Raw genomic sequence first — 24691 nt, 5'->3', positions numbered from 1 at the left:
CCTGATTTGGTTGTTGATTCAAGAGACAAGAAATAAATAGAGGAATGCATAATTAAGAATGCATGTATTGGCACACAACGATAGTAGCTGAAGTATGGCAGATCTGTGAGAAAAAGAGACAGATCAAGATTTTATGACACAGCAGAAGCTTAATATATGTTTTAAGTGCTTGTCTCTAATTGTGATGACAAGAGCAAGATAACTGCTAAGCTCACCAACAAGCTTTAAAACAAAGGTCTGCATTAATAAGACTATATCTATCTACAGCATGCCTCATACCCATCCTCGCCTGTTGTTAACTCCTTCTGACAAAATGAACTCGGACCCCATGTGCGACCTTTCTTCTTTGGGCCTCTTCTTTCTTCTTCTCCTTCCTCCTCCTTCTGGAATACTGAGCTGCGTCCGTATGTTTTGTTACTTTCATTGGGTGTCACTGTTGAGGGATGGGTGGGGGAAGAATCACTGAGACATGAAAATACTTTTATTCAACAGTTTTGTAAAAGACATTTCTTCATTGGATGAAAAAAAATCTTGCTTTCAATGTACACATAATGTATGGAATTCACTGCCATAAGATGTGCTAATGACACCTAGCACAGATAGCTTTAAATATCAAGCTAGGCAAATTCATGGAGGTAGGCCTGCCTGTGACTATTAGCTGTCAATGTTTGTAGACAAGAAGCCTATAAATACTAGTTGCAGATGCGGTGGGAGGGGGACAGTGGAGCATGGTTGTGTCTTCTTGCATGCTTCTTGGTGGCATGTAATTGGTTAGTGTGGAAAAGAATATGCTGGATTATTTGATTTGATTAAGCAGGGTTCTCTTACTTCCTTATGAGCAGAAGCCTCTCTCCAAAATTACAAACTCTGGATTGTATTCTTAGCACTCTTAGCAATACATTTTCACAAGCTTGGATCTTGCCCCCATATAAGGGGGAAAGGATTATTTATTTATTTATTTTATTATATTTATATCCTGCCCTCCCCGTGAACAGGCTCTGGGTGACTCACAACAATAAAAGAATGATACAATTATAAAACAGAATAGAATTACAGTAATTAAAAGTGAAAAAATCCATAGATAAAGGTGTCAAACATCAGATAATAAAACGGCAATATAAAGGACTACAAGCACAGCCATGATGCAGCATCCAGGGTGGAAGGATGTAAAGTACAGCAGTCAGGGGGGACAGAACGCCAGGCCCCTCAAACAAAGGCCCGGTGGAAAATCTCTCTTACATGCCCTGCAGAACTGTAGGAAATCCTGCAGGGCCCTGGTCTCCAATAAGAGTATGTTCCACCAGGCTGGAGCCAAAGCTATAAAAGCTCTGACCCTGGTCGAGGACAGGCGTACATCCCTCGGGCCAAGGATCATCAGTAGCTGCTTGTCCACAGAGCGCATACCCCTGTGAGGAACATAATGAGAGAGATAGTCTCGCAGGTATGTTGGTCCCAGTCCATTAAGGGCTTTAAATACCAAAACCAACACCTTGAACTGGATCTGGAACTCAACTGGGAGCCAGTGCACCTAGCACAACATGGGATGGATATGTGTCCTAATGAAGGGCCCTTGTAAGGACTTGTGCTGCTGCATTCTGGACGAGCTGTAACTTCTGGGTCAAGCCCAAGGGCAGCCCTGGGTAGAGCGAGTTACAGTAGTCTAGACTGGAGGTAACCATTGCATGGATCTCTGAAGCTCGGTCCTGGGAGGAGAGATAGGGCACTGGCTGCCTGACCTGTTGAAGATTAAAAATGCAGATCTGGCAATGGCTGTGACCTGAGCCTCCACTGAAAGCATGGCATCCAGCACCATGCCCAGGCTTTTCAATGTTGATGAAGTTGTTAATTGCACTGTGTCGAGGGTTGGGAGCCGGATCCACAAACTCATCGTCCCACGACCCAGATGCAGGACCTCCGCCTTCAGAGGATTCAACTTCAGGAGACTCTGCCTCAACTATACCATCACGGCATCCAACCCCCTGGCCAAGGTATCTGGTACAATGTTCGGTTTGCCATCCATCAACAGGTAGAGCTAGGTGTCATTTGCATTCTGGTGACAATCCAGCCCAAAACTATGGATCACCTGGGCAAGGGTGCTCATATATATTTGTTAAACAACATCGAGGAAAAAATTGCCCCCTGAGGGATGCCACACACCAAAGGACAGTGTATGGACAGCTGTTCTCCAAGCACCACCCTCTGTCCCCAACTGTGGAGAAAGGAGCTCAGCCACTGCAAGACTGTCCCACATATCCCGATGGCGGGGAGGCTGTGGGTCAAAAGGTCATAATCGACCATGTCGAATACAACTATAAGGTACAAAAGCAACAGCAATGTCGACCCACTCTGGTCCATGTGTTGATGTAGGTTATCTGTAAGAGCAGCCAATGCAGTCTTTGTCCCAGGGCCAGGTCAGAAGCTAGACTGAAATGGGTCCAGGACAGAGGAATCATCCAGGAATGCCTGGAGTTGCTCCATCACCACCAAAAAGAGTCCAGTAGCACCTTTAAGACTAACCAATTTTCAGAGTCAAATTTGCATATGAATTCCAGTTCAGCAGCCTCCAGCCAACCTCTACGCAAAAGAATAAATGGACACAAATCTGACATTAGAAATGGAAACGTCCAGAAACCAGTGGGAGAACACTTCAACCTACCAGGACATTCCATCAAAGACTTAAAGGTCACTGTAGTTCAACAGAAACCTTTCAAAAACAAAATCCAACGGGAGGCTGCTGAACTGGAATTCATATGCAAATTTGACTCTGTCAAGCTGGGACTGAATAGGGACTATGAATGGTTATCACATTACCACAGGTAACAGATTTCCTTTACAGAGGTGGGGTCTGGGGGAGCTCAGTGGTACCTGGCGTGGGCTTTCGGGAACCACAGATCTCTTTGTCAGATGCATCTGGCAGGGAGAGCTGTGGTTATCGAAGGCCCATACTGCATTGGAATTGGATGGTCTAGCTGTTTGGCTTCTACAAACTAACAGGGCAAACTCCTTTGAAGCCAACTGATACACACACCAAAAGGAGATGTTTACATATACTAGCAAAGGAATGTTTTGATTGCTCCCTCCCCCTCCCCCCCTAATTGCCTCTTCCCTCTGCTCTTCTGTGTTTGACCAGTCTCTGTATCAGGCATCTGACGAAGAGAACTTGATTCTCGAAAGCTTATGCTACAATAAAATTGGTTAGTCTTAAAGGTGCTACTGGACTCTTTTTGATTTTGCTACCACAGACTAACACGGCTAACTTCTCTGCATCCATCACCACCCTGTCAATTACCTTACCTAGAAATGGAAGGTTCGAAACTGGATGGTAATTGACCAGGTGAGCAGGATTAGCCCTGCTGCAGAGGAGGGAGGAATTTTTGTGTGGAAGGAATGGCCATTTGCCACTTTAAAAAAAGAAAGGGTAAGGGGTTTTGTAGAAGACTGAACAGCATTCAACAGAGAGTTGAATATTTTTTTAAAAATAAAACAATGAAATGAGATACCACTGCAGGACAGAATAATTTTTATTAAGTCCATGCTTGGATGGTACAGTCATGAAACTTCAAGCCCTGCTTTCAAACTCTGGATTATTAAAGAATACTGATTAGTATTAACCATTTTAATCTGGTGTATACATGACAACTGACCATGATTAACAGTGCAATCCTAAGCAGAGATATTCCAGTCTAAGACCATTGATTTAAGTGGGCTTAGAATGGAATAACTCTGTTTAGGATTGCACTGTTAAGTGAAGTATTTGGAATTCATTACCCAAAGGGAGGAGGGGAATCCCACTACCTGACTCCACTCTCTTAAACAGCTTGGACAGTATAGGAAGGTTTTCACATAGTAACTGCAATCAGATAAAATAACCCTTTCCCAGCCCTCCTGGTTCAACGATAGCAATTCTGAAACAAGTGAAAAGTTGCACTGTTTATTGACAGTGGGGATGCTAGGCAACAGATCTCTCTAATATTTATCCAATCAGTATTTTACACTGCATCTATTACTGCAATTGATGTACTACTTTTCCTAGCAAAAAATATTGTTGTGTGCTCTAGGAAAACGTAACAGCTAACTCTCCTCTTTTGGGTCTCTCTTGAGTGGAAAGATCTGGATCCCCTGCAAGACACTGAGCAACAAATGCACACCTACTGGGGGAAAAAAAATCTCATTTGATGAGTTCCATAGTACAAACTATGGACAAGAGAGGCAGCAGCTTTGGGGAAGGGGAGTACAGTTGTAGAAAAAGCTTATTCTTCTCAAAGAAGAATGGTTCAAAGACAGTTATAGTGGACAGAAAATGCAAGCCTCACAGAACAGCAAATAGTATAGCCACACCAAAAAAATAATCACAATCTGTTCATACAAGATGTATTGTTGGATCTTGTCCCAAACAAACCAAAATTAACAAGCCCAGCCACTTATAAGCAATAGGTGCTGTTAAAAGTGTTAAAACAAACTGCTTACATTGGATGGCCCTAAGCCTGGGAATGATGGTAGGACTGGCAGGAGGGCTGGAGCAGCTACTGATCAAACTCTTCCTTTTATCCATGGTTGGAGAAGCCTGTACAGTAAATTTGTGCTGGAAATCTGTTAAAAGAACACCTGATAAGTACACATGAGTGAAATAATGCAAAGACCTGAAGCCTCATCTGCCAATCTAACAGAGGCCCATTTTACAATGGCTAAGCAGCACTTACTAACTGTTTCAGCTTCTTAGTTACAGTCTGAGAGTGCTGGTCTTTTGTGAAGCATACTTCTTATAAAGAAAGACATGGGTCAAGATGGTGAACAATAATCTTAATTTCTTAGTGCCAAAGGAAATCGGGATTTTGTAAAGCGTGTTTTGAAGGAGGAAGAGGCAGCTCCGCTTGGCCCTGCTACAGTGACACCCACCCAAAGGGAGACTGATGCGATTGCCATCCTTCAGCCTGAGGCGGTTCTTCCTGAACTTGCCCATGCGTTTTTTCACAAGGGGCTTATCCTGGCACAGCTGGTGGATGATGATGTTGAGCTCCCTTTCCAGGATGTCAATCTCCCGCTCTGCAAGCTCCTGCTCTCGCTGCCTTAGCAGCTGCTCATGGTTCTTCTGCTGGACTGCTGCTCTTGTTAACTCCTCCTCCCACGTTCGCAGCTCCTGCAAGGAAGACAGACCACATCAGTATTTCAATTGTTACAGCAGCTCCTCCTCCTCCCTTTTAAGGCTCTGCAACAAAAAGCAGCCCTCCCACCAAAGTACACTGAGGAGATTAGCAAATCCTTGCTTTATAACTTCCTCTGCTGATTTATTCTACACGTAGAATTTGGGTCATCAGGAGGGTCAGTTGAGTAACAATCTCATTTTAACATAAGATTAGAAATATTGAACTATAGCTGATGTGTGTTTGTTTCAAGGTATACTATAGTAGGTTGAGATTTATTCTTCTTCCAGTGGCAGGCACTATTCTAACCTTCAAAGGAAGCACAGACAGGTGGAAAATTTGAAGCAATTATTTCCTTATTGTTTACATATTGCTTTAGGGTCATTGAGCAGGAATCACACTGTTGTAATTTTCTTTTAGTTCCACAAACTCAAGCGATGCTATTAATGGTTACAAACTGAATATAAGCAGTTTCACAGATTAATTCACATTGCATAAACAAAACACCCTTTCACACCAATACTTTAGGAGCATCATCTTATACCCCAGCCCACTCCTCTAATGTGATCACCTCTTTTTGGTATCTCCCTCATACAGATGGCCTGGCAATTTTTCCTGTTCTATGTACTTTCATTTTTATCCCTTAAAATGGGTTGATGAGTACTGAAACCACAATTTATAATATATCGCCACATCATTGTGCTATTAGAATGGTCAGGTCGATTCGGTTTCGTTTTCCCGGCCATGTCGGACACTCCTCTCCGCAGGTCTGGGGGGAACCGTCTGAGCAGCCTGACTGGGCGGTTGACCCGCGAGGGTTAACCCCCAGGACTCCCAGTGAGGGAGCCTGGATCCGGGACGCCGTGGGAAGAACCCCCTGGAAGTAATGCAGGGGGTAAATTGCCCGCTTGCTCCAATGGAGGCCGGCAGACTTGCGCAGCACCTCGTGTGCTGCCGGGCCATGGAGAACCGGAGGACGCCACAGCAATGAACAATAATTATATAATAATTTATAATAAAGTGCAAAAGTGCAATAGTGTATAAACAAGGTACAAAAATTCTGTGGATACAATAAATACAATAAATACAATTCAGAGGTCTGTCGCCGAGGTAAATTATTTACAACCATACAGTGATGGGCTCAACTGGAGGTGGAGAGTGCGGTAGAGGGGAATTGCTCTACACTGGCGGGGGTGCGAGGAGAGTTGGTTACGGATAAGACTAGCCCTGGAAGAAGAAGATCCGAAACGGGAATTGTAAATGGAAGCTTTAGCCCGTCGGCTAGCGTGGTCCTTTTTATTCCATTTATGAACATATGGACTGGTTCTCTCCAACCCTTCCTCTACCGCACTCTCCACCTCCAGTTGAGCCCATCACTGTATGGTTGTAAATAATTTACCTCGGCGACAGACCTCTGAATTGTATTTATTGTATTTATTGTATCCACAGAATTTTTGTACCTTGTTTATACACTATTGCACTTTTGCACTTTATTATAAATTATTATATAATTATTGTTCATTGCTGTGGCGTCCTCCGGTTTTTGTTGTATGCTTCCTTGCCCCCGGGGGCTTCCCTTTTGGCTCTTGTTGGGGCCATGGAGAACGGCAATAAGCAGATTTAAGGTGAAGTCCTGTAAGTAAGCAAATCCCTTCTGATTTTTAAGCGTATGCGAAGGATCGGTGGGAGTTGAAGCTAAAAAGGCGCAGACTTCTTCCCCTGCACCGAGTTTCGGAACTTAGTTGGCGCCCCCCCCCCTAAGATGGCGACGAGAAAGCAGAGCCCAGCAATGAGTAAATCGGTGAGGCGACGTTACAGGGGAAGGGGGAAACTTTGGAAGAGATGGTGAGACGAGCAGTCTTCGATGCTGTGCAGCCCTTTGTAGCGAAACTGAATGAAATGGGGCAAAAGGTTGATTCAGTGGAGAGCGAAGTGAAAGCCATTAAAGAAACAGCGACCGGAGCAGAGCAGTCTGCACACGAGAACGCAGTACTCATGAAAGCAACAAGTAAGGAAGTGAAGCTTTTGGAGAATCAAATAATAGGATTACAAGTGGACCGTGCCCAAACGGTATTGCGTCTTCAAAATGTAAAAGAAGAGCAAAGTGAAAATTTAAAAGATTTGGTGTCTGGACTTTTGGCGCCATTCGCAAAGGCAACTAAAGAAGAGTTAAAAAGCGATATTTTGGAAGTCCGGTGGACATCTTCAAAGTATGCAACGAAGAGGCAGCTGCCTCGCGAGATTATTATTGACTTTTCATCTAAGAAGACTCGGGACACCATCTTAGACAATTCGTATAATGTGGACTTGGATTATTTGGGCAATAAGGTTAAAATATTGAAGGATGTTCCATTTTTGGCTCGTAAAAGAAGATTCAAGTATAAAGGACTTGCGGCTTTCTTGAGGAAATGTGATATAAAATATAAATGGCTGTTTCCAGAAGGCGTCTGGTTCAGATATAAAGATCAAATTTACAAGATCACATCGGACGCGCAGCTGACAGACTTTTTGTTCAACCATCAGGAGTTTCAGCAGGAAGAAAGTTTGAAGTCTGAAGGGGAAAGTGGGGGGGGGGGGGAGGAAAGAGCGGGCGCAGCTGCTCCAGCTGCGCAGAGAGAATTGAGACCGAGACGCAAGGGGGGGGGGAGAAGTCCTGATCCTGAATATAATCTGTATTGTATAAAACCTACCAATCTGATAGCATATTAGAAAGTTAACTTTTAAGAAAAATTGCAGCATGAAGGGAATACAAGACATGTAGTGTAGTGTTTGTTGTTTGTATGTTGATTTTCCCTTTTCCCAGTCCTCCCTTCCCTCCCCCCCCTCCCCTTTATACTTTTGTAGTCTTTTGTAGTTTTTTTTATGTTAGATATTAAAAAATAATAAAAAAACTTTCAAAAAAAAAAAAAAGACCGGTCAGGTCATAGAATGAGATTTCTTATTTTTAACTACTTTTTTCCCAGTAATAAAAAGGGATAACTTTATCAGAGAATATACTTTAAATCTTTGCAGGTTTTTTTTCAAATACATATTGAAAAAAGGCTCTAGTTTCTCTAGGATACAAAGTTCAATCCTAAACACGTTACCAGGGAGTAAGACCCTAATAAACTCAAAAGGATTTACTTCCAAATATACACAGTTAGGATTGCACTGTGAGCTCATCCCTGCAGGAGTAAAACAAGCCTCTTCCTTTTTTCAGTATGAGGGTAGAAGCAGCCCTTTAATTTCTGTTGTGGAAGTAGATCAAGATGGGTAACCATGTTAGTCTGTCTGTAGAGCAAGAGTCATGTAGCACCTATAAGACTAACAAAATTAGTGGTAGGTTATGAGCTTTTGTGAGTCACAGCTAACTTCTTCAGATACTGTGACTCACATTTGCTCATACCCTACCACAAATTTTGTCAATCTTATAGGTGTTACTGGATTCTTGCTCTTTTCTACTGTTGTGGAATTGTTCTTTTACTATCATGGTTTAGAATATAGTTGAAATCACTCTCTCTGTAACCTGCATCTCTCTCTTGATATAATTACTTCTGTTCATTTTTCTTAGATTCATGGAGGAGAGATCCATCAATGGCTACTAGCCATGGTGAGTAAAAGGAATCTCCGTATACAGAGATAGTAAAACTCTAAATACTAGTGCTAAGAGGCAGCATCAGAAGAAAGCCTTGGCTTCTATGCCCTGTTGGTTGGCCCTCTGGGGTAACTGGCTGTGTGAAACAGGATGCTGAATCCCAGGTCAGTGGGATCAAAAAACAGAACCAGACAAGACCCTATTTTGAGGAAAACAGCTTTTATACCTACTACTGCCTCCCACATTGATATCAAGATGAAGACCATTGAATGGCAAAGACCACAAAATGAGCTTAGGTGCAAATGCATCAGTGAAGCTATGTGCTGCATAAACCTTACCAGGAAGGACAGCAATGTGCTAAATAGCCCCCAAATTAGCAAAATTCAATTTACAAAATAAAAGTTAAAAGGCTAAACCACAGCAACTTTAAGTTTCTATACGTTAATGACAATTCAATATACAAAACTGAGGGGAGAGAGAAAGCTTTTGAATTGTTATCACTACAGTAGTTGAAGTTTTGAAAATCACTTTTTATTCTTCATTCTACTTCTGCCATATTACTTATTAAAATATCACTAAAAGTGCATTCTTCATATCTTTCATACTAATAACCAAGTGGCCCTGATCTTGGATACTTAAATCTGCAGACTGGAATCATGAACAGACAAGACAGAACTTCCTACACACCTGAAAAATGCCTCAGGTTTGCAGAAAAATCTGAAATCTAAAAAAAAAATACACTGGGAGGTTAACAAAAAACTGAAAATGATAAAAGGAGCACCCCTAGCTTTAACCAGATGCCCTGAGTGGCTATTGCTAAGCAACTATAACAGTTCAGCCAGTATTCCATGCTTGGTTTCCGTCAGGAAAAGGCAGGAGGAGGGGACAGGGTCCTTTCCAGGCCTGTTTTGGTGTTTGAGGGAAAACTCATGAGGGCCAGGCCAAGAAGCCAAGAAGCAACCATCAGACAACTTGATTGCAGACAAGTTGATTGCATGAGTCACCCAGGCCTGGCTGCTTGCTACTGTTCAACAGCAGCCCCCACCCCCCAAACAAGTCAATATAGTGTAGTGGTTAGAGTTTCAAAGCAACATTTGGGAGACCCAGGTTTGAATCACCACTCTGCTGTGGAGGCTCATTGGGTAACTTTGATCCAGTCACACACTCTCAGCCTGATCTACTCCTCAGGGTTCTTGTGAGGATAATATGAGAGGAGAATGATGGAAGCTGCTTTGGGTTCCTATGGTGGAGAAAGACTGTATATAAATGGAGTAAATTAAGAAATATAGGTGAAGATGGGGGCACATAAAAGGTAAGTTGTTTAATGGATTTGAAGGAGAGGAGGACATAGGGAAAGGTGAGTGGGGGCTACTGGGAGGGGAGAAAGAGGAAATAGTGTGTGGAAGGGGATACAGGGGAAAGTGAAGTACCTCCTGCAGGTCCTTGTAGGTTCCTCACCATGCAACTGGGCCCAGCTCAGCCAACACCATGCAACTGGACCATAAGGGAGAGGCTGCTGGGGAGGAGGGCAAAAAGTAAAAATGGGGCAGAAAAAAAGGTGAATGGGCTGAAGAGAATAAAGCAAGGAAAGAGGGAGACGCCTAGGGGGCAGAAAGGGAAAGAGAATATAGTGGGGGAGGGGAAATTATATGTCTCCCACAAGTCTTTGTGGGTCCCCCACCTGTATGTCTGAATATCATATATGCACATTGTTAAGTGTTTCTACCTCAATTAGAAGATGGGTGCTAGGATTATACTCTAAGAGCTTGTATTAAAGAATCCAGCCCTGTTTACCTTTTCTTTGGCCCGGAGTTGGTCAAACATCTCCTGGATCTCATGTTTCCAGTCTTCTTGCAGGGAATGGAACGAATCCTTTGGCATTTCAAAAAAACCAGACTCTTCTATGTTGGTAAGCTGGTTCAAAATGTTGGCAAAAGACGGTCTTGAATGAGGGTCAGCATTCCAACAATCTGAACAGGATGAAGAGAGGCTAACATTCTTGATCAAAAACCACAAAACAATTTGCACTCTCTCATTTAACAGCATTTTTAATAATCCTCCATCTATCTCTTAATTCACATGGATTATACATAATTCAGCAACCTTCTCTTCTTGTTTGAAAGGAACAAGACAGAATGTTAACATTTTCTAATCAAATTATACTTCTGTACAACAGGGTCCCAAGTTATCTGATTTCTAGGGACCAGTGCATTCATACTTTTAATAATATGCTCAAGTTAAACTAAAGCAAATCTCACTGGGAAGACAAAGCTTAGCATTTAGATTTAATGATCAGAATAAGAGTCTAAGATCCTTTTTTGTACATACACAACCAATTATCACTTCTAACTCAATTCCCTCATGCTGTCATGGCGTTTCCACCTGACCTTTGAAAGAGATTTCAGAATGCCTACAAAACTAAGGTCTGTAGTTGGAAGGGAAAGACTTCAAGAACTAGCATACATATGGAATCTCAAAAGCAGCCTTTTGGATCCTCTTCTAAAGTTGTTAATGTGCATGGAGGCAGACACAGCTTATTAGATTTTGCAAAAAAGCATGGACAGAGAATGAGTTAGTAACACTTTCTTCTGTTTCAAATGCCAACCTGCCTCCAATCCCCTTCTTTTAAAATATGTAGTGTAGACAAAATGGAGCCTGACCATTGCTTTGGCTGGCTGCATCACCCACACCATATAGCTGGCCAAACAGGGACAGGATGCAGAAAGCAGCATGTTAGCTGCATAGCTGAGCTAATATTAGGTTAAATTGCCTAGAATTTCTTGGCTCCCCCACCCTTACTTTCACTTGACAACAATAATTGCTTCAGTTTACGGCTATAAACTGGATTTGAACATGCAAATATGTCAAGCAAGATAGGGCTTACTGTCCAGTGCACCTTGCACTGAATCCAATTGTATTTTCCAAGGACCATTCTTATGTAACTTCTGACAGCATACATTAGAGGAAAAAGAAGGATCCTTAAAACCAGATGATTGCTCCTCCAGGATATAAAGATGTCTAGAATTTCAGGAGGTTCAGTTGCAGAATCCTTGCCTTCTGGCAACAACATTAGCTTGCTTATATTCCTACTTCACTGCATTAGCCAGGAATTATTCAGTGGGTGAAACATGGCAAAAGAAAGGAAATATGGCCTTTGGTTCATGACTAGAGGTGGGCACGATCCAAAAAAAATATCGATCAAGCTGATTGTGGATCGGCACCAGCGACGATCCCGAATTAACGATCCACACCGATCATCTCCTGTTTCCGATCCGTGGATCGTGGAGGCAAAAGCTGAGGGGCGCCCTGCTGTTCCCAGTGATACAGGAATGGTGGCTGATGCCAGCGGCATCTGTGTTTGTGTTTGGCTGTCTGTGTTTGGCCATCAGAGCTGCCTATCAGGGTTTGCAGGGATGAGATTGGAGTGCCCATGGCTACAGAACACCCCCTTCCCCCTCCCTCCCTTGGGTATCTTCTCCCAGCTGGTGACTGCTTTGCTGCTCCGTGGTTGGAAGGAAGCCCTGCTGATCAAGGCAAGCTGGGCTTCCATTTGGGTTTCCAGGGTGATAGAAGGAGGGCAAACACAGCTCAGGCATTCCCCTGGCTCCATTGCAAGGGGAATAGATTGCTGGCGCCTGAGTGTCTGGCTTCCCGATCTGAGCACGATCGCCCCAATCCAGCCCCCCTCCTGACTGCTGGATCGTTGGCCGTGCCCAAGCACGATCCGCTGGGTCCCGATCGCGCGATCGCCATTATCGTGGGTTTTTTCTGATTGTAATGCGGATCGTGCCCATCTCTATTCATGACTCTTTCTTGACAGTGGAGCACACTAGCATAGTTACTGCAGCTCAAGCAATTCAAACCATAACTACCAACTTGTGAGACTAACAAGTCTCACAAGTCAAATCCCTATTTCTGAGGGTTTTCTTTCAGTTTACATTTTGCTACTACAGTTGCCTGTTTTTTAAAGTGTCAGAGACCTAAGTTTGGGTATTCTAGTATGAACTAACACGGTATCTGCAAGTCCATGTGTATGTGGAGGGGAATCTTGTACTGCCCCATATTATCTCTTGCTTTGCTTTCCCTCCTTCTCACAGCCCCTGTAGCTTCTCACTTGATTAAACAAGTGCCCCCCCCTCCCCGCCGCCAAAGAAGCACAGGACAGATTTGTTCTACAGTACCTTTCTCTTCTGTTGCTGACCAATTACAGGCAATGAGTAATGCAGACAGATCTCTTAGAGATCAAGAATTTCTGTGCAGCCTTTGAGAGATCAGAAGGGGCTACCATGAATACATCTCATAAGGATTACTGGCACCATTTTTTCTAGGGGTTGCTCTACACATCCAACATAGCAGTCTGAGGTCAAAGCACAGTTTATATGGCATAGGCAAAAGTTTGCCTCTAAAAGTGGGCAAAGTAGCAGACATACCACCTGGTCCAGTTGTGGAGCTGGGGAAGCAAAGGGTTACTTGTAATGTCAGTACTGCCAGAACTGCATTCTCAAAGCAAGAATAGCATGAGCAACTTTGTTAAACTTGGTTAACTCTTACCTTCCATCAGTCTGGCAAAAGGCTCTGGGCATGTTGAAGGAATAGGAAGGGCAAGTTTATTCATGGCAACACCATATGCGACTGCTAGGCCATCAATTCCTCGAAATGGTACTTCTCCAGTTAGCAATTCCCAAAGTAATACACCATAGCTATTTAAAAAAGCAAAACAGCCTTTAGCTTTAGTAAATTCTATAAGACACCTCTTAATACCAACCATTTCCTAAATGCACACGTATAGCCTAAAAGCAGAAAACAGGGCTGCACCTACCTGTAACTGTTGCTCGCTGAAGTCTTCGGTGCAGGCACACACGGGACTGTGCATGCGCAGGCCTGCCATTGGTGGGTTCTTCAGCTAAAATTTCCTCTAGGGTGCGTCTGCCTTCTCCCAGAGTGCACACACAGTCAGTTTCCAGCAGAAACAGCCAGCTCTCTGGGCGGAGCAACATCCTCGACCCTCAGTTTCTCCTTAGCTGCCAGACTCTCCAAGTAAGTGGTGAAGAGCACACAGTGGGGGAAGGAGGGAGGATATATGTGCCTGCACAGAAGACCTCAGTGAACAACAGTTACAGGTTAGGGCAACCCTCTCTTCATTGTCAGTCTTCTGAGCAGTTCCACATGGGAGATTAACGAGCCACTTACCCATGGAGGAGTGGTGTGCAGGACTGCTTGACCCACTGTTGCTTCCCTCCTACTGTGCACATCTAACATGTAGTGCCTAATGAAAGTGTCAGCTGAAGTCCATGTTGCAGCTCTACATATGTCTTGTAGAGGAACACCTTTGAGCAAAGCAGCTGAAGATACCTGTGACCTGATAGAATGGGCATAAACTCCCAATGGACAAGGTAAATTAGCTAGTTCATAGCACATTCTAGTGGCCTGAACTACCCATCTGGCAATGGCTTAAAAAGTCATCTTTTTCCCTCCTCACATCCAGTGTATAGCAAACAAACAGGGCAAATCCCGGAGCAACAGCTCAAAAGCAGAGTGGAAAAGAACACCACCCGGGAAAATTTAACAATTAATCAACCTAAGCTAGTATTAGTAAGAAGACTTTATTAAAAATATACAGTTTAAAGTGTGAAGTAGAGAATGGATATATTAGTGGATTTGATATAGTATATATAAAAGAATTTGAATATGCTTAGAGTAAGAGATATAATATATAAATGATTTAGAAGAATATAGTTGAAAATAAGTTAAGTAATAAGATAGGTTAAGGGTTGGAAAGCTGTTGGAAGTCTACAAGGAGGGGGGAGGGAAAGGGTGGGGGTTGATATAAATTAGGTAAGATGGGGAATGTGTGTATTAATTATGTACTCACCAATAAAAATTAAAAAAAAAGAAAAGAACACCACCTGGGATTAAAGAAACCATAATATGATCTATTTAAAGTGCTAGTGCTCCCAAATTCATATACATTTACAATGTGCAATTCATACAAGATCATATATTAAATACAAAATACAAAGTTCAATACCTATAAGCAAGAAAGAAGAACTAAATGAGACTTGTACTCTCTAAAAAGCACAGTACTTACCTGCTATTGGACTTGGAGTTGGCATCCTGCTCCCTTAGAATGTATGGGAGGGGAATATGTGAACTTTGTATTTTGTATTTAATATATGATCTTCTTGTATGAATTGCACATTGTAAATATATATGAATTTGGGAGCACTAGCACTTTAAATAGATCATATTACTGTTTCTTTAATCCCAGGTGGTGTTCTTTTCCACTCTGCTTTTGAGCTCCTCATATCCAGAGCATATAGTGTCCTTTCTGTTTTGAACATAGGAGAAGGAAAAATACAGGCAGTATTAACTCCTGTGAGTTATGAAATTTGGAAACTATTTTAAGTAAGAATTCCAAGCTAGGTCTTAGTACCCCCTTTTTGGAATGGATTTTCAGGAAAGGAGGGCCCCATGCAAAGTGCTGCTAATTCAATTACCCTCCTGGCAGAGGTGATAGCTACCAGAAAAGCTACTTTGGTTGAAAGTAGTTTTAAAGGGCAAGTAGCTAGTGGCTCAAAGGGTTTAGACATTAGAATAGCCAAAACCAGCTGCTAGGACCATTAGCCGCATTGCTGAGGAAAACATGTTCTGAAGATCTTTTACAATCATCTTAGAAGTACAATGCAAAAAATCTGTCTTTTTAGTTACAGGGGACTGAAAGGCTAAACTTGCAGCCAGATAAACTTTGATTGAAGATGAAGACAGTCCAGCATGCTTCAGACCCAAAAGATATTCTAGAATAGAGGCTCAGGGGCATGTATATGGAATAAAACCCTTACTTTTAGACCAGCCTACAAATGTATCCATTTGTACACATAAGACCTTCTAGTATTAGGTTTCCTTGCATTCAGAATTACCTCCTGGGCAAGACTACCTACTGCAGAATCAACCATGCCATTAGTTTGAATTTGGGTATGTCATGATACATCAACTCCTTGATATGTCAGGAGACCCGTTACTATTAGAAAGTGCCAAAAGTTGCCCCTGGCCATTAGAAACAAACAGTGAAACCAAGCTTGTTGTGGTTAGAATGATGCTATTACTATGCAATTCATCTTCTCCATCTGTATTCTGCCAATGGTGCAAGTTATGAGAGGCATGACTAGGAAGGTGTAAAACAGGTACCCTGACCATGTTAACTGGAATGTATCCCCCAGGTACCTTGGGACCATTCCCCCTCTGGAGCAAAAAAAGGGAGACTTTCTGTTCTTCTCTGTCTCAAATAGGTCTATTCTGGAATCCCTGTTATAGGAAAACGGGCCGTATACTTGATTCCTTCAGTGACCACTCGTGAGTGGAGAAGCCTAGCCTGCTCAGCCTGTCTGCCATGAGATTGACTGTCCCAAGAATGTGAATGGCCTGAAGGGAGACATTGTGTCATACTGCCCATTCCCAGATCAACATGGATTGCAGGCAGTGCTTCCTTGTTTGTTTATATAGAACATGGTTGTACAGATGTTCATTGGTATTTGGACATGTTTTGTACAGTATCTGCAAAGGAGATCAGGGCATAACAAACTACGCTTGTTTCTAATACATTGATATGTAAACTTTTCTCACCCTCCAATAAAATACCGTGGGTTGTGAAATGTTCACAATGTGCCCCCCACCCTTCCATCAAGACATCAGTAGCAACCATGACTTAATCTTCGGGGAGCCCAACTGAACCCCTCTGAATAGATGAGGATCTAGCAACTACAAGCACAGCAAATAAAATCCTTATTTAGAGAGGAGTCTAATAAGGCCCCAATAAATAGTACTTTTCTGGAGGGGGTGAGGTTAGATTTTTTAAAATTAACCATCAGCTCCAAGTGTTGGCATGTCTCTAGAGCCAAGATTATATGCTTGTGCTAGACTTCCTTAGAATGGGCAGAAATCAACCAGTCATCCAGATATAGATAGAATGAACAACCTCTAGTTCTCAGATGTGCAATTACTGACATGCACTTGGTAAATACCCTCAGGGCCAAAGCTAGCCCTAATGGCAGGACTTGGTATTGATATGTGACCTCTCTAACTTGAAATCTTAAGAATTTCCTGTGGGAATTATGAATGGAAATATGAAAATAAGCATCTTTAAGGTCCAAAACTGCAAACCAAGAACTATGGGGTAGCAACTGCAATACCATATTGAGTGTCACCATTCTAAATTTTCATATTCTGACCAACTTATTCAAATTTCTCAGGTCTAATATGGGCTAGAAACCCCATCCTTATTTTGAACAAAGAAGAACCTGAAGTAGAAATCCAATCTGGGTTCTGATAGTGGTACTCATTGTACTGCTCCCTTCTCAAATAACACTGACAGCTCTTCCTCCAGTTTCGTTAGTTCTTGTACAGAATAATGTCTCTCCCTCAAATGGCAAATCTTCCACCCAGCTTCTCATCTCAATAGAGCTGTGAAATGGAGTCATGCATGCCTCTGGAGTACCTACTGCAGAGGCTAGATCCCTGGTGGAGTCAGCCACATGCCTCCCAGCATTTATCTGTTGCTTTGACAGTCTGATCGCCTCCTCTTTTTTAATTTTTAGAATTTTATTTGAAAGGAGAAATAGAAATAACAATAGAAAGTGCAAAGAACCTTGTACAAAATACACAATACTAAATTTAAGATACAACAGAAAAAATATGTAGAGTGTATGGTAAAAAATTTAAGCCACATAGAAAATATGAGATATATAACATAACTAAAATTCATAACATTACTCCTTTCCCTTTATTGGTCCATTACACACAAAAAACCCTACTATAATACTTCTATGTAGATTATCTTTTTTTTTTTTGAAAAATTTTTATTGGGTTAGAATCCATTATTTCCACATTTACATTCAATTTTCCCCAATTTTTTCATCTCTAACCCCCTCCCTTCCCCCCCCCTTTTTGTTGACTTCCAACAGCTTTCCAACCCTTTGTCCCCTTTCCCTTACTTTTATTAGCTTCCTCTATCTAAAACAAATATATATTCTCCATTATTCTAAGCAGTACATCCTTAACTATTTTTAACATTATATGCCCAAACTGTAAGTCTTTGTTTCCATCTTAGATAAACAATTTATCCCAATTTTTCAATTTCAGATATTTCTATATATCATAAACCATATAGATCATACATTCGTTTATATCAAACAATTTGACTTATTCTCTATATATATTACTCATTCTATCTTTTTATAATAGTTCTATATATCTCTCCTCACGTAGTCAATCAATTTGACCCATCTATATCTTCAGACATTCAGTTTGGTACAAAACTTATCAGAAAAAAAGAAAATATTGTTAGTTAATCGCTCCTTATATTTAGTCCTTATAATTAATTATTTTCTCTATGTTCTGTTTGTTAACCTATATATATCTATATATATGTCAATCTATTAATCTGACTGCTTATTAATTCACATTTATCTCTTCTCCCCCCGGTAAAGTCTCCGCTTCTATGTAGATTATCTAATAACATATTTGTAGGGTTCAGCACAAGGCGAGACTTTAAACATTTTGAATTCAACATTATATTCAATCTCATTATATTTAGTATATTAACTTATTAGTTTAACTATTTAGCTTAACTATCAGTCTATTTTAATATTAATTGTACATTCTAAGTTTAATAAAGTGACCTGTTATGTATATAGAAAATTCATCCAATCATACAAAAAGAGCATAGTAATAAGAATGATACTGAAGAAAAGGGAAAGGAAGAAAATTGTATAACACAGTTGTATAAATCAACGGTAATTGTAAGTAACAGCATGTATAAGTTTCAAAAAATCTCCCCCTCAAACTCCATTTGCATTTCTTTCCTTCATGCCTTCTTCCAACTTGCATGCCTTGAACTGATTCTAGTAATTTGCTCAGTTTCCAAAAAGCCATATAATCGTTGGATCATCTCATTGGAAGGGGCCTCCTGGATCAAAGTCACCTTGGACCTTCAAACAGTCTTATACTAACCCTCAAAATATATTCTCCAAATGCAAATCAGCCAAAGTTTCTCGAGTTCCGCAAAAGCCCAGATTATTGCTTCTGAATTCTATTTCAAAAATTTTCTATTCTCTGGTCTGCTCTTATCAATGGGCTTGCTTGTAATGCTTGTACTGATTCAATTTTTCCTTGTAGCTCTCAGAATTCCTTCTGCTGTATCTTAATTTCTTGAGCATTTTGATTTTTTTCTGACTTATTTCTTGTAATCCAGACAGTAATTCAGTTCTCAGCTTCCTGAAATCTTCCCTCGAGTCACTGAAAACTCCTTGCATAGTCTGGTCCATCTGCTGAAGTTGGGTTAATGATTCCTTGTTCTTCCAGCACTGCTTCTTGCGTCTCCTTATCAGCTTGCTGCATCTGGTTTAAAGCATTTGTGTACTCTTGCTTTAATTCTATAAACAAAGTTTTAATTTGACTTGAGAGAGAAGGGATTATTTTTGAGATATCTATAACATCTGAATTTAGATCAGCTTTAGCCTTTTTCATAGCTGCAACCATTTTCTTCTGTTCAATTTAACTCTTTCACCTAAATACTTCAAGAAGTCTATCCTTAGAATGGATTAGTAAGAGAAAAGGAAAGTCAGTTCATTCTTCAAGCCAGTAGGTGGTGATTATGTAGCTGGAATATTATTCTTGGTCAACCTACGATGTCACAATTTAGTCTATAGCTTTCCAAAATATTCAATGTTCAGCCATTTTTCTCTCTCTCTCAAAGCCACATAATACAATCAAAAAGTATTATAACAGCAACAGTTCCAATTCAACAATATATATTTAAAAGATGTGCTAATAAATGGATTTTGATTGAAGAGTCATCTTTATAGCTATAACTTTAAATCCTTCCTTGTAGGTAATTTGTAATCCAAAATTAGCTAAGTACTCCGAACTAGGGATGTGTACTTCGGGTTTGGGATATGGATTTCTAACCTGGATTGGGCCCGATTCAGGATGTTTTGGCATTCCTGAATCGGCCTTGGCATTGAAACTATTCGGAAATGCTGAAGCAATGCTTACCAAAGCACTCTGGAACACTTCGGTAAACTTCGGGTAATGCGGCAAAGGTACGTTCCTTGCTGTTCCTTAAGGAACGGCAAGAGAAATAAGTACTGCCAGCATTGGTGCCTTTTTTGGCGGATGGGAGGGGGATGAGGGGGTTGGAGAGAGAGGCAGGAGGGGGAGGAGGGAGGGGATCAGGGAAGGGAGGGGGCTGTGAGAGAGTGTCCAATCCCTACAGCTGCAGCTCTCCTTCCCTGGTGATTCTCTGGAAGGAGAGTATATTTTTTAAATGCTGCAGAGGAAAACTAGGGGGTTTTCTAGGTGGCTGGGGGTGGCATTTTGCAAGCAAAATGCACCAAATTATCAGGGAACCTACTCTTACCTGTCCTCTCACGACCCCCCAAGTTTCAGGGAGATTGGACTTTGGAAGGCCAAAAGAAGGTGCCCCATCCGCCTCCAATCTCCATTATTCCCTATGGGGAAAACTAGTGGGAGTGGCATTTTCTAGGAGGCTGGGAGAGGTATTTTGCAAGCAAAATGGACCTGGAATTGACTGGACCTGATGACTGTTGGACCTGACTAACTGCACCTGGAGGAAACTGGTTTGAGAGTCACTAGACTCACAGGGTTTTCTCTCTTTTGGGAGAAGGGGGTTGTCTTGATGCATTGAGGGAAAGGAAAATTATTATTAGTTTGCATTTTAAATTTTAAGTTTGATTTTTGCTGCTTGCTTGCTCAATAGCTTTGCTGTGTAGGGGTGCATTGTTTGGCTTGTTTTGGGGGTGTTGTGTGGAGGTGTGTGCTTTGCTTGGTTTTCAGTTATTGTTAGTTTTCTGAGAATTCTGAGTGTGTTTCTTTTTTATATATAAAATTTTTATTTTTTAAATAGAAAATAGGGAATAAAAAGTAAAAGTAGGGGGGATAGAAAGAGAAGAAAGAACAAAGAAAAGAAATTACATATATATTACACTGCACCATTCACTCTAATACATGTCCTAGTATTCTGTTAATCAGCGCTCTATTTGCAAATTTTTCCATTTATCTTCTATAATGTCCATAAAGGACCACATCTTAGTTGGAAATTAAATTTCTCCAAACTTATCTTGTATCCATTTGTAAAAAGGCTCCCAAATGTCATTATAGGTTGTAATGTCCAATTCTTTCAATAAACTCGACAATTTGTCCATTTCAGCCGTGTCAAGTATTTTTTCGACCAGGTTTTCTTGTGTTGGGATAATTGTCATTTTCCAAAGTCTCGCATATGCAATCCTAGCTGTTGTAATTATATTCAACATCAAATGCTTTTGCTCTTTATTGACCGGGACCGATATGTGGTTTAATAAAAAAAGTTCTGGTTTCAAAGGTAGTGGAGTCATGAGTATCTGTTGTAACATTGTATGTACCATCTTCCAGAACTCCACTGCTTTTTTTGCAAGTCCACCACATATGATAATAAGATCCCGGTATCTTCTCACACTTCCAGCAATTATTTGACATATTTAAGCGAGATTTAGCTAACCTAATTGGGGTTAGGTGCCACCTATAAAACATTTTATATACATTTTCCTTCAATGAGGCCGATTTTGTCATCTTTAAATTACTTTTCCACATTTGTGACCATTGCTCTAAGTCTACTGTATGTCCCACATTCTCGGCCCATTTTATCATAGTATCTTTGACCTCCTCCCCCTGTAATTTTGCCTCTATAAGTATATCATATATTTTCTTTATCATTTTAACATTGGTACCACATAGTATCACATCAATATTTTCATCCTTTTCATAAAAATCCACTGTTTTGTCTTTTTTATATCTAGATTCCAGTTGTGCCTGGCCCCACCATCCCAGCTCAATGTCTAACTCTGCCATTTCTTTTGGATTTTTTAATAGCCCAGCTGGTTTCAGTAAGATCTTATAGGTAGGAGTTTTCCCCTCTTTTTTCAACAAAGGATGTGTAAAAGCTTCAATTGCGGAAACCCACAAAGGAATTTTCTTATAAAAAGTAGATCTTATTCTTTCCCAGACTAGTATTAGTGCTTTCCTTATCCAGTGATTTTTAAAATATTTATGATTTTCCTATTTTTTATACCAGAGAAACACATACCAGCCCATCAATAGGTCATGTCCTTCCAAGTTTAAGTCTTTCATTTTCTAAAGTAATCCACTCTCTCAGCCAGGTCAGCACACAAGCCTTATAATATAGGAGCTAATCTGGTAGGGCAAAGCCTGCTTTTTCCTTAGTATCTTGTAGGGCTTTCAGCTTAATTCGTGGTTTTTTGTTCTGCCAGATAAAAGATTGTACAGCCCGGTTAAGGTCTTTAAAGAATACTTGGGGTATTCCTAATGGAATATTTTGAAACAGAAATAGAACTCTTGGGAGAATTCTGAGAGTGTTTCTGAGCTTGAAGTATGCAGGGTCCCTCTTTTGTAGCTGTGCTTGGTGAATGCCACTTGTGGCTAGGTGCTCTTAGTGTTAGGTTCTGTTCTGTGGTGTTTCCCCACTGGCTGAACTCAGTGCCTGGCTGCAGTGAATGACACTGGTTCTCTGGGCTAAGTTGCAAAAGTGTCCCTTGATTCAGTTTGGTTTGGGTGAAATGGATGTGATTCTCTGGTGTGAAGTTGTTTCCCTTGCATCAGTTTGGTTATGGGGAGGGGGCTTCAGTTTACTTCTAGTTTCAAGAGTTCCCTTGCTTCATACGGTTTTGTGTATGGTAAGTGGGAGTGTGCCTGTGGCTATGCCACAATCCATGTGTTTCAGCTGTGGGAGTCTGGTTTTTCCCACAACAGAAACAAATGAGGTGGCTGGGGTCACCTTCTTGTGTGGGGGGGCATAAAATGGCCCCCAGGGTCCAATATCCATGATCCTTGGGGGTTCTTGAGAGGACAGAGAGGAGTAGGATTCCTGCTAATTTGGTGCATTTTACTTGCAAAATGCCACCCCCAGCCTCCTAGAACACCCACTAGTTTTCCCTATAGGGAATAATGGAGATTGGAGGTGGATGGGGCACCTTATTTGGAGGGCCACAAAATGGTCCCCAAAGTACAATCTCCCTGAAACTTGGGAAGTCTTGAGAGGACAGGTAGGAACAGGTCCCCTGTTAATTTGGTGCATTTTGCTTGGAAAATGCCACCCCTAGCCTCCTAGATAGCCCCTCTAGTATTCCCCATAGGGAATAATGGAGATTGGAGGTGGATAGGGGCACCTTCATTGAGGGGATATAACATGGCCCCCCTGAAATCCAATCTTTTAGAAACTTGGGTAGTTATGAGAGGAGAGTTAGGAGAAGGTCCACACCAACTTTGGTACTCTTAGGAAAGAAAATGCCCCCTCAGACCCCTGGAGAGCTGGGAGCGGCATTTCCCATTGGAAACAATGGCCAAATCTTTCCCAATAATCCCGAAGCAGTTTAAATACCTGAAGCTGAAGCAGCTTTTCACTTTGAGTTTCCCAATTTTTTTTCTTGTTTCAGTAAACCCGAAGCGGGAAACCTGAATATGTGCCAAGGTATACACCCCTTATCCAAACAGTTAGAAATCGGCTGTCATGTCTTGATTTCTTGTTGAAAAAGAAAAAGAAAATGAACTGGGCATAATATTGAAGGCAGGGGAAAAGAAAGGAAAAAGATAATGCCCAGAACTAGCTCCCAGATATGTTTAAAATAGTTCCCTTAATTGTCTGTTAAAATGCCAAGGCGGAACTGTAAACATTCTTCCGGGTGGCATCTCTTCTCAGTTAGAATTCATAACCATTTTCTTCCCAAAATTAAATGTAATATTTCTAAGGTCAGAGTCCCAATTATTTTTTAAGCCAAAGACTAAATGTAATTAATTGCTTTTTACTTTTGTAGAGAAATGCAGGTTTTTTTACAAGCTTCTTTTGTCCAGACAGCAAAATAAAACACAGTTTAGTTTTCCTTTTAGATTCTTATGAGAGTTCTTTAAAAAGGAGAGAGAGAAAAAGAGGTTCTAGCACAGTCAAAAGGATATCTATGTACATATATACAAATGATCCCAACAGACTTATCTGGCCTTCTAGCCGCCTTCACTCCTGCTTCTGTTGATATTTCTGCATCCTCTGAATGCCAGGGAGTCTTCAGCTCTCTAATTAAAAAGAGCCAAATAATCCTCAGATCTATCCGGCACTGCATGCTGGGGTGTCTCCCACTGATATGGAGACAAGCTCAGATTGATTTCCCCAACCCTGCCTGGCTATAAAACCCAGGAAGCAGAACCAGCACGAGAGCCCGAAGAAATGTCTCTCTCAATCAGCTGCCATCTTGGGATCCTCCCTGATTGCCTCCTCTTGAATCACTTTGAATCACCTTCTGGTCCTCTGGCAGATGCCCATTGTACACTGCCATCTTGTTCCAGAGGAAGATCTGATAAGCCCCCATAGTAACAATTTTGATGTTGAGGATCACAGTCGTATACATTTTTTCACCAGGCTATCTAGCTTCCTTCCCTCTCTGTCAGTGGGTGTAGAATGGTGACCTTGCCTGTGTCTTGATTGCATCTCCTCTGTGACTAGCAATGATGGAGGAGGATGGGTGAATCGGAAAAGGACATTTGTCCTCCTTGGTGTTATAAAGCCCTTCAAACTTTTTTTTGATGTAGAACAAATAGAAGCTGGTTTCTGACAAAGTGTAGATATCAACTCTAAAAACCCTTCAATCATGGGAAATGTGATATTGGCCAGATTCCTGAAATAAGGTGTTGTAATATTTTGTCCTTGGGTTTAGGCTCTGAACAGGCCACATCTATATCCAAAGATTTTGCCATTCAAAGCATCTGTTCAGTATAAAGTTGAAAATCATCCATGGGGGAAACAGGTTCTCTGTCTCCCACAGTCTCATCTGGTGATGGTTTGGATGGTGGGTTTGGACTCCGTTCTTCCAGGTAGCGTTCCGGGTCCAGATCAGGCAAGTGAAATGCCATGGATGACTTT

The 24691-nt window shown here is 41.4% G+C and overlaps 1 protein-coding gene across 1 annotated transcript in view; it reads right to left on the bottom strand.

Moving 5' to 3' along the window:
• MAP3K9 (mitogen-activated protein kinase kinase kinase 9) overlaps nt 1-24691 on the bottom strand; it is a 90263-nt gene that overhangs the window by 38756 nt on the left and 26816 nt on the right. The window contains exons 4-8 of the mRNA XM_054971609.1: nt 13267-13415; nt 10510-10685; nt 4897-5137; nt 4468-4590; nt 280-433 (exon numbers count right to left, since the gene is read on the bottom strand). Of these exons, the coding sequence (XP_054827584.1) occupies nt 280-433; nt 4468-4590; nt 4897-5137; nt 10510-10685; nt 13267-13415 (843 nt within the window). The remainder of the gene's footprint in view (nt 1-279; nt 434-4467; nt 4591-4896; nt 5138-10509; nt 10686-13266; nt 13416-24691) is intronic.

The sequence above is a fragment of the Eublepharis macularius genome, chromosome 2, assembly GCF_028583425.1.
Source record: "Eublepharis macularius isolate TG4126 chromosome 2, MPM_Emac_v1.0, whole genome shotgun sequence".
NCBI lineage: Eukaryota > Metazoa > Chordata > Lepidosauria > Squamata > Eublepharidae > Eublepharis > Eublepharis macularius.
Note: the sequence above shows the minus strand (reverse complement) of the source record. Positions and strands in the feature narration are given on the sequence as shown.